General features: G+C 55.8%; 1 protein-coding gene across 1 annotated transcript; it reads right to left on the reverse strand.

Annotated features, from left to right (window-relative positions):
* Nucleotides 1-4281: 4281 nt before the first annotated feature.
* On the reverse strand, nt 4282-8438 carry LOC308568401 (keratin, type I cytoskeletal 19). Its single transcript, XM_081161330.1, has 6 exons — nt 7859-8438; nt 5831-5913; nt 5494-5650; nt 5042-5203; nt 4804-4929; nt 4282-4672 (listed from the first exon to the last, which is right to left on the reverse strand). Exons 1-6 carry the CDS (start codon nt 8276-8278, stop codon nt 4421-4423), a joined length of 1200 nt encoding a protein of 399 aa, XP_081017456.1. The 5' UTR covers nt 8279-8438; the 3' UTR covers nt 4282-4420.
* Nucleotides 8439-10406: the final 1968 nt, after the last annotated feature.

Genomic DNA, 10406 nt, shown 5'->3' on the forward strand with positions numbered 1-10406 from the left:
GGGGCAAACCTCTGCAGATAAGACTGGGACAAGTTTCAGGAAGCCCCTACCTTTGGGGAGAGACATGTCACGGCACAGCAGGGCCAGATTAACGCTGCTGCCTCCGTTTCTCCTGCAAAGCTGCAAGGCTGAGGAGGGACCCTATCCAGAAGGCTCTGTGTGCCTGAGCTGTGGGGATGGAGACGATAGGAAGGCCTGGCAGGCAGACGGAGATCTTAAAGGCAGGATGCTGAGGCCACAGAGGGGAGCCCTTTTCTCTGCCACCAGCTCAGGGCCTGGCTTTCCGTGGATACCTGATACCTGTGGGCAGTGCCACTTGGAGGCGTGGCTTTGGCTCCAGGACTTAGGAAGAAAAGGGGTTGGGGAAGTCAGCAAGACTGAACTGGACAGTCAGGAGGATGGTTCCTGGCCCAGGGCTGCACCGCAGTGCAGTGGGCAGGGCTCTGGGTACCCTCAGTCCAAGGTTCAAATCCTACCTCTATTAGTTGCTGTCTGTGAAACCTTTAAGTCTCAGTTTCTTTTGGCAAATGGGCACTTTCAGTTCCCACCTTCAGGGAAGCCCTGAGGCCCAAGATTCCCCTCCTGTCTCCTCCTAGTGCCCCACCTTCTAAGGGGCCAGGTAGTGGGGTAAGTGTCCATCACCTGGGACCCCTGAGTACCCTCGCCAGGGTACTTTTGTCCTCGCGCCCTGTGAGCAGCATCACTCTTCCACATTCTTCCATAGCCAGTGCGTGTTGGATAATGCAGGTCGTTATTATTGCCATAATAACAGTAATCCATTACTCCCACTGCATTTTACGGTGTACAAAGTGCTTCTGCATCCAACATCTCCTCTAAACCTCGTTCACAGATGACCCCTGGTCCTACTTCAGGAGGAATGACTTTGCGGCTCAGAGAGGGGAAGCGATTTGGACAAGGTGGCACAGCTAGTAAGGGGCATCTCCAGGACTCAAATGGCCCTCTGACCCTCACTCAAACAGAGGACAGGACAAGAGGGTCCCTCCCACTGACCCCAGATTCCTGCATGTGAGTTGAAGTGGTGGGAGGGGGACCACAGGCCTGGGTGGGTGGGCTTGGGCTCCTCCTCGCCCAGCATCACAGCGAGCAGGGCCTCCGAGTGCTGGGCCCAGACAGTGCAGTATTGTCTCATGGGTGGGGGAATATTTTCTTCCTGCAAAAGAAAATAACCAAAGTCAGACCAGCCATAGCTCATTAAAGCCTCTGCAGACATTACGGCCCCAGCAATTAAGACAGGAACAATTACACGCCATCACCCCCGGGCAAGGGAAGGCTGGATCTTAGCCAGCCCCTCTTCAGCACCCGACTCCCCTTTAGCCCCTTCGGGCGACTTTCCCTCTACTCTCAGGTCCATGCAGGGCAACAGCTGCCCCAGTTGCAAATCCCTGGTTCGGTACCAATAGCTCCTGTGAGCTCAAGGTCCGGGTGGGCGATGGCTGGCCAGGCCAGAGATCAGGCTCTGTTTGGCCCACCCCAGGCTGCAGCCTGCCCAGGATGTGGTGCCAGTTTCAGAACTTTGTCCACGGCAGACAGGCTGTCCCTGGAGCTGGCCTCTCCTCCTTGGGATGGGGTGATGCAGCCCAGTGGAAAGAGCTCAGTTGGACTCCACCTCTGGGTGTGATTAAACTTCTCCAAGTCAGGTTCCCGACTTAAAATTCGGTCATTTTTCCACTTACTTGAGGTACTTAAAGTAGTCAAAACCATGAAAACAGAAAGTGGAATTGTGGTTGCCAGGGGCAGGGGGAGAATGGGGAGTTATTGTTTAATAGGTACAGAGTTTCGTTTTACAAGAGTTAGGAGGAAAGAGTGATGAGGATGGGTGGTGGTGGTGGTTACACAACAATTTGAATGTACTTAATACCACTTAACTGCACACTTAAAAATGGTTAAGATGGCCCAGCCAGGTGTGGCTCAGCGGCTGAGCTTCAACCTAGGATCCAGGCGATCAGGGTTCGACTCCCGGTCAGGGCACATGCCCAGGTTGCGGATTCAATCCCCAACCAGGGGCGTGCAGGAGGCAGCCGATCAATGACCCTCTCATCATTGATATTTCTCTCTCTCTCCCTCCCTCTCCTTTCCTCTCCCTGAAATCAATAAAGGTATATATTTTTTTAAATTGGCTAAGATGATAAACATGTTATTTATTTTACAATTTAAAGGAAAAAATTAGGCCTTAACACGGACACCAGCTACAGTGCCACAGAGAGCATTTGATGGCCCCTACCTCCCACCCCAGGAGAGATGCTAGGGACAGAGTACCTGGGGCCTGGAGACCTATCTTTGAATTCTTTCTTTCTCATTCATTAAGTGTGTGGCTTTGGGTAACCATGCCTCCTCTGTCTGAGCCTCAGTCTACCAATCTGGAAAAGAGAAACAACTCCTGCCCAGTCTCACAGGGATGGATCGACGTGCTTGACAGGAAGTGCTTTGCAAACTGAAGCGGCCATATGGCCAGCAAGAATGGAAAGACCTCACCCCCCAAATCCCTCCCCGTTTCTCTCCCTCTCTCCCACTTCTCTATGGCAGCTGCTTGTGTCAACAAAGTACCCCTAGTTTCAGCTCCCAGACCAAGACAGAAAAGTGTTCCCGCCCTTGCCTTCTCTCCACCACTCACACACACAAAGGACAGCTTCATTCCCAACACCCAGACCTGTGCCCCACCTGTGTGGACCCAGACTCCGCCCCTCAGCCACATTCCAGGGGCCTCTGGGGCATGGGGGAGGGTTTCAGCTGTGACAACAGAGGCTTTCATGAACTGGGGACAAATATCTCTGAGAAATCCCAGCCTGGGGTGTGGCCAGGTCTCTGGCCATTAGCTCCAAGGCCTCCTGAGAAGTTAAGTGGGAGAGGGGGGCTGTGGTGCTGCAGGCCAGAGCAGAACAGCTAGGGAGGTGCCAGAAGAGGCTCCTGGTCCAGGGCTGCAGCAGGTGAGGGAAGAGCTGGGCTCTGGAGTCACCAACCATATGGTTTGGAGCGAGCTAATAAATCTCTCCAAGGCCCCAGGCAAATGGCAGGATTAACATGGGAATGACAGGGCCACAGGCCTCCTTAGCACAGTGCTGGGCTCCCAGTAACAAGCATTCCATTCCCCTACAGACCCTGGGGGGACGGGGTAGAGAGTTCCTCGCTGGCCCCTCTCCCTTACAGGGTAGGCCTGCTGTCACAGACCCATAGGACCTGAACAGATCCACTCAGCCTGAACCACTCAGCCAGGGCCAAGTGGGACTTATTTACCTTTAATTGGCCTCAGTTTTGGGCAACAAAGCTATAAACCACAGGGGCAGGACCATACCCACCCAAGGGCAGACTTGTACCAGGAAGCTGAGACTTGCATTCTGGCTGGCCCAGGCCCAGGCGAGCCAAGTTGGGGGAGCCAGGTTGGGGGGTCGGTGTGGGAGGTCTGGGTCACATCTGGGTCCCATTCCAGGCTCTGGGCCCAGGTATGGGATGGTGGGCAAAGGGGCTTATGTGGGACTGCCTAGGAACGGATGGATGTGTTAGTGCCTGCACACAGACACTCACCAGCAGGCACTCTCCAGTCTTGCTGAGTGGGATGCCAGCCCCCATTACTCCGGCTCTCACCCCAAGGTGCCAGTTTCTCCTGTCCAGTGTAAAAATGTTTCAGCAGGAACTGCCCCAGGGGATCCCTGTCCTAGGCCTTCATGTGGAGCAAGACTGAAATGTACTGAGGACCTGGCACAAGTGGTACGGATCCTAGGAGATGTGGTACAGGATTAGCACTGAGTTAAGAATCAGGAAACCTAGATTCTAGGTTCTTAACTCTGCCCCGTAATTGCTGTGTGGCCTTGGACAAGTTAGTTAACCTCTGAGCCTGATTCCTGCTCTATAAGATCAACTCATACTTACTACCTTTTAGGGTTGTTTTGATTAAATGGCACATAGTAGGTGCTCAGTAAACATTAATTTCATACACAAAAACACCAACCCTTGGAGGAATACAGTTGAAAGAAAACTAATCTGGAAGCAAAAAATCCCACCCTGCCACGTGTTAGAATAGTTACATATATAACAAACCGATTCACCTTTCTGAGCCTTAGTTTACCCCTCTGTAAAATGGGAGCAATGCCTATTTCATGTTTGTTTTAAGAAACAGATTAATGAAGACTTCTTCAAAAAGGAATTACCGTAACAGTCTGAGTTTGTGAGCACCCTCCCTTCCCTTTCCTGGGACTCTGATCCAAATAAAACCTAAACAGGGCCAAGCCCTGGCTCATTTCCATGGGCTGAAATAACAAACCCGATGTCCTTCCTCCCTTGGGCCATAATATTTTATTGACAGGTTAGAGGAAGAGCCAGAGGTAAGGGTCCCTCCCCTCCCCCGCCCCCTACCAGGAGCATTCCTCCCTCTGCTGAAAGCAGGAAGCCCAGGAGGCTGCTGGACTCAGGCAGTCTTGGTGGTGAGGCTGTTGTAGTAGGCGTCCTGGCCCTCCAGCAGGCTGCGGTAGGTGGCGATCTCCTGCTCCAGCCGCGTCTTGATGTCCATGAGCTGCCTGTACTCCAGGTTCTGCCGCTCGGTGTCAGCACGGACATCACTCAGCTGGGCTTCGATACTGCTGATCAGCGCCTGGATCTGTGCCAGCTGGGCTCCATAGCGAGCCTCTGTTTCCGCCAGCGTGCCTTCCAGGGCAGCTTTCTGAGGGCAGGGAGAGAAAAGGTGACTCAGCGGGGCCTGGTTCCCAGAGAGGGCAGGGGCACAGCCACGGCCCAGACGGCCCAAGTCTGCAAGGACCTGAGTGTGCATCCCACAGGGAGGGGGGCACATACCATGCTGAGCTGAGACTGCAGCTCGATCTCCAGACCCTGGAGGGTGCGACGCAGGTCAGTGACCTCCGTCTTGCTCATCTGCAGTTGCTCCGTGTGGCCAGCGACCTCCCGGTTCAGCTCCTCAGTCTGCAATGAGAGGAAGCGGAGGGAATGAGCACTGAGGCAGAACTTTGCCTCAGAGCTTCAAGCCCTCTCTCCTTGCCACATCCCCAAAGGGCACCTTCTTCCCCCTTCATACCTGGCTGATGAACCAGGTTTCAGCATCCTTCCGGTTCTTCTCAGCCATGACCTCATATTGGCTTCTCATGTCACTCAGGATCTTGGCTAGGTCAATGCCAGGAGCGGAATCCACCTCCACACTGACCTGGCCACCCACCTGGCCCCTCAGAGCACTAATTTCCTGGAAAGACAGGGCAGAGATGGACATGTCAGGGCCCAGAGCCTGCTGGGCCTGAGCCAGGTCACTTCCCAACCCCTTAGGCCAAAGGGGGCTGGTTTTCAGGTGCAGACCTAGGAGCTGGCACTGGCGGACAGACTGGGTTTCCACCATCCCCTGCTGGAACCCTGGAAGCTATGCTCCACACGTAGGGCCACGCTGAGAGTGCAGCAAATGTGGCCATGATCAGAGTATACAGAATACAAAAGTGTCCTCAGCCCTGGGAAGCTGGGGTGGCCCAGCGGGAAACCCACCTCCTCATGGTTCTTCTTCAGGTAGGCGAGCTCCTCCTTCAGGCCTTCAATCTGCATCTCCAGGTCGGCTCTGGCCAGGGTCAGCTCATCCAGCACCTTGCGCAGGCCGTTGATGTCGGCCTCCACGCTCATGCGCAGGGCCAGCTCCGTCTCGTACCTTTCAGAGGAAATAGCTGCAGTCAGGCCAGCATTTCCTCTGTACCTCTGAAGACTCCCCCACCTCCCCAGGGTCCAGAGTCTGTGAGGGGTGTGCTTCGGACCAGTGCCCCCACTGCACTGAGCTCTAAAAGGGCCTGGTATTGCCTCCCCTGCCCCACCCCGGGGCAGAGGTGCTCACTTGGTTCGGAAGTCATCCGCAGCCAGACGGGCATTGTCGATCTGCAGGACAACCTTGGAGTTCTCAATGGTGGCACCAAGAATCTGGAAGGCAGAAGGTTGGCAGTTCAGCACACTGGCACTGCCCACCACTTTCCTTTCAAAGAGATGGGAGCAAATGAGTATGCTCTCACTCCCTGGAGACAAGCCCCAACCACTCCTCACTGCCCACAAGCCTGCGGTCTGGTAGGCCTTGGAATCAGTCCCTGCCCCGGAGCTGAAGCAGTGGTTTCTTTTTTATTTATCTTTTAATATATCTTTATTGATTTCAGAGAAAGGAAAGGAGAGGGAGAGAGAGACAGAAACATCAATGATGAGAGAATCATTGATCAAGCCCGCAACTGGGCATGTGCCCTGACCGGGAATCGAACCCCGATCGTCTGGATCCCAGGTCGACGCTCAACCGCTGAGCCACGCTAGGCAGGGCAGCAGTGGTTTCTCACCACTGCCCAGGACGCTGAGCCAGGGGGTAGGTGATGAGCAGGGGAGGGCAGGCAGGTAAGCTTGGAGAGACTGTGCCCAGGGAAACTCTAAATGGTGTCAAGGAAGGCAGCCTCTATGATATGAAAGCCAAAAGAAGGGAAGTGGCGGGGGTTACCCCCCCACCCCCCAATCTATACTCCTCACTCAAAGCAGTCTGCCTCAAGTAAGGAAATCTGTTGAGCACATGCATCTATTATATGCCAGGCACCTTAACCTTACATTTCTTTCATGTCAGGTCAGTGGGTACAACTATGTCATGGGGATGGGAAGTGAAGTTGAGGTGGAAAGCGAAGTTCAGAACTCCTTGTCACCCCCAATCTCAGGTCCCTCTGACCTGAGGGGCATGGTCACACCATTTAGCTACTTGCATTCGGATCATGACGCATTAGCCGTTGTAATGCATGGTGATTTGCATAGTTTTTAAATGAAACAATAGATTATAAACATATCAGAAGGGACTGCTCACAGTAGGATAAGGATGGTTTCAAGAAGCTTTTATCTCCATTGTGGTGTGTATGAGAGAATATGAGGACACATCTTAAAATGCATTTCTTATCATAGGTCACGATTTGAAAGGTGGGCTGTGTACCTCTAGCTCCCCCTCTTTGTCTACAGTCTGATCTATGTCCCTGTCACCCAGCACCATGCCAGGCACAGGGCAGACACTGGGCAGTGCTATGGGGAGACCCAGAATGTGGGGTCACTAAAATGTCCCACTGGCTTCCCATACATGTCTTCAGGACAGAGCTCCAAGCTCTTCCCTGTGGGTGGAGACCCAGCCCCACCCTGCAGGCTCCCAGGGCCCTTGTAAGAGCCTGTGGCTCAGACCCAGGTCTCCAGCCCAGGACACAGAGAAGTGCTGCTGCACCGGGTCCTCGGACAGAGGTCTCCACAAGCAAAGAACCCCAGGGCCTCTGCATCTGCCCCTCCTTTACCCTGTCCAGGGGTCACAGCACATGTCCCCCTTAACCTGCCAGGGCCACAGGTGGCCACTCCCATGCTTCCTAGAGTTTCTCTCAAGTGCCAGGTGGCTCCCTAGGCCCGGGAGGAGGGGCCTGAGCGTAAAGGAAACCAGACATGGGGAGCCCGAAAAAAGGAAAGCAGAGGGCCCCGCACGGGGCAGCAGGGGCAGGCTGGCCCGGGCGGACCAGATTCCTCCCAGGCCAAACCGTGGCCCCTGGCCTAGACCTCAGGGCGTGGCCCACGTCCTTCCACTTCTCCGGACCCCTTTTCCCTGGCCTCCCCCCTCCAACCCAGCCCCCCCATACATACCCCAACCACTTACTGCCCGCCGCGCCCCCCACCTGGCAGTTCCACACCCTGGTCCCGCCACCCGGGCCCCCACTTCCTGCGCCACAGGCCTGCCCCCCCTCCCTGCCCCTGCCCCCGGCCCCACCCTGCCGCCCGCCCGCGTCCTAACGGGCTCGCGGCCCCGCCTCCCCCGCCCGCGGCGCTGCGCTGCGCTGCGCTGCGCGGCAGGTGCGCCCCCGCGCCGGCCGCCGCCCACCTTGTCCCGCAGCTCCTCGATGGTCTTATAGTAGTGGCTGTACTCGCGGGCGGGCCCGGGGCCCTGCTTCTGGTACCAGTCTCGGATCTTGACCTCCAGGTCGCCGTTGGCCGCCTCCAGGGCGCGCACCTTCTCCAGGTAGGAGGCCAGGCGGTCGTTGAGGTTCTGCATGGTCACCTTCTCGTTGCCCATCAGGAGCCCGTCGGACGCGGCCAGGGCCCCGGCATAGCCGCTGCCGTAGCCCCCATAGCCCCCAGAGGAGGAGGAGGACACGAACCGCGCGGAGGACACCGACACGCCGCGGCCGCCCGAGCCCCCGTGGATGCTGGGCGCGCGGTAGACGCCGAAGCGCATGGAGCCGCCGCCCAGGCCGCCGAAGGACGAGGCGGCGGACGACTGGCGATAGCTGTAGGAAGTCATAGCGAAAGGGGCCCGCGACCCTGGGCGGAGGAGCCGGCGGAGCTGTGGTCCGCGGGAGGAGTGGCCGGGCTCTCACCTGGAGCGCTTTATGCCCGAGGGGGCGGGGGAAGGGGGAGAGGTCGGGGCGGATATCCGAGCCCCGAGGAATCTGCAGGCTCCCGAGTGCAAACACGGGCACTCTCCCCATTGGTCAGGCCCCGTGGCTCTGCCTCCGACTCCCTCCCCCAGGGGCCCGAGGCTCCTGCGCTGAGGGGAGCTGCCCCACCCGGCCCCCACCCAGCCGACTCCGGAGCCCTGACCACAGGCCCCGATCACACGCCCTCTGGTTCCCATCTTCACCCCCATTACACGCATACTTAGACACCCTCTCCCAGTTTGCCTTCTGACCCTCCCTCATAAGATCACCCTGAGTTTGACACCCCCCAGGAATTAGGGTCCCTCTGAGAGTATACACTCCACCCCTCTCCCAGGGACCCCTCTCTCAGAGTTCCCCTCTAGAATCCTGTACTGAGCCCCTGCTTGTGATCATCATTTGTGATCATAATTAACCCTCAAATTACATTTACCAGGTTCCTACACCCCATTCGGAACTAAGGCTTTCAAAGCCCACCCCTTGGGGATCACCCACACCTTGACTCCCCCTCAGCCCCCCAGATGAGAGTGCTCCGAGGGGCCCCCTTGCATGCCTCCGGAGACAAAGCTGCCCCACCCTGCTGTGTCCCTACAAAGCCACCAGGTTACAATAGGTTCCTGGAAACAGCTGCTGGGAGCAGTTCTGCAGCTGGACTGTAAAGGGCACATTCACACCTGGGAGGTGATCCCTCACTCCCGGACTCTTACCAGTCTACCCCACCCCCCACCAGGACAACCTCCTACCCTCCAGACCCAAAAGCATGCATTCATTCAGTGATCCATGATGGGGAATTTGAGCCTGAGGGAGGCAAGTAACTTGCCCATGAGACATTTAGCAACTGTCACCCAGAGAAAAAAAATAGGATGGAATCCCTCTCTCCTTGTGAGCATCTGAAGGAGGGTGTCGGAGGCTGAGTCCTTGTACCTAACAACCGCATCCTAGTGGGTGGGTGGATGGATGGATGGATGGATGGATGGATGGGAGGGCTCTGCAAAGATGCCCCCAAAGTGAAGTTTTGATACTAGAGGAAGGATCTGAGCCCCTCCTCTCCACTCACAGCCCTAGCCCTGCTCTACATCCCGCTCAATTCCACCCACCTTTTTTACACTATGGAGGGCCAGGCCCCCTGCCAGACACTGCAGGTCACTGCCAACACCTCAGTCCATTTACTGTCCCCAGGGACCTCATCCCTCCACCGAATTGTCCCCATGATTCCTTCTGTCCTTACGTCTAGGCAGTCACCCAGTCTCAGGACAGAGGCCCTATGACTTTTTGACTGGGTGTTAGGGAGATGGACCAGTCACTCCCTATCTCCAGGCCTCAGTTTCCCCCATGAAATATCAGCCCTCCTCTCTGCATATTATCATCTGGGTCACCAGTGGCTAAAAGAAAACTTGTCCCCAGACTCTGAAAGCAGTCCCTAATAAACTATCTTCTATATACCAACTTATCCAGGAACAGGGACTGGAAACCCCACACCCATTTCTACCTCCCACACCCATGAGCAGCCCCAAGCCACTAGGAAGACCAGCCTCAGGCTGTTTAAACTAGTAAACCAAGCCTGCAAGCCGGTAAATCCCCAGTGGGGAAAAGGGAAACCATCATGAAAGCAGGGTGTGGCTGGACCTTCACAAAGGTTGTAGCCTGTAGCCACCAGGGCTGGTCTGACATGAGTCACTCTCTTTATTTGGCCCTGAGGAGGAGGCCAGCTCCTTGTGGGGGAAGAGGAGATGGGCCAGATCGTTGCTATGTACACTAAGCCCCAGCTGGAATGTCTGTTTTTCTAGCCTGATAAGAGGGTCTGGAAAGGAACTTTGTATATTAAGAAACAGAATAGAACCAGCAGTTCTCCCCCAAAGATAAAAGGATTATGAGCTCCCTAAACTTCAGGGGAGCTTGGAGTCTCAGCCCCCTACCCAAAGACCATAATCATTAGAACAATTGACCTTAGTATAGTACCTTTTTAAAAAATATATTATCTGCCCGGCCAGGCGT

Source organism: Miniopterus schreibersii (assembly GCF_964146895.1).
Source record: "Miniopterus schreibersii genome assembly, chromosome: 16".
Classification (NCBI taxonomy): Eukaryota; Metazoa; Chordata; class Mammalia; order Chiroptera; family Miniopteridae; genus Miniopterus; species Miniopterus schreibersii.

What these genes read in the sequence shown, in the direction of transcription:
- LOC308568401 (XM_081161330.1), bottom strand. Translation starts at nt 8,278, where the DNA reads ATGACTTCCTACAGCTATCGCCAGTCGTCCGCCGCCTCGTCCTTCGGC. An exon ending in TCGAGGAGCTGCGGGACAAG is followed by an intron (nt 5,914 to 7,858) that starts GTGGGCGGCGGC and finishes TCTGCCTTCCAG; the next exon opens with ATTCTTGGTGCCACCATTGA. An exon ending in GCGGATGACTTCCGAACCAA is followed by an intron (nt 5,651 to 5,830) that starts GTGAGCACCTCT and finishes TTCCTCTGAAAG; the next exon opens with GTACGAGACGGAGCTGGCCC.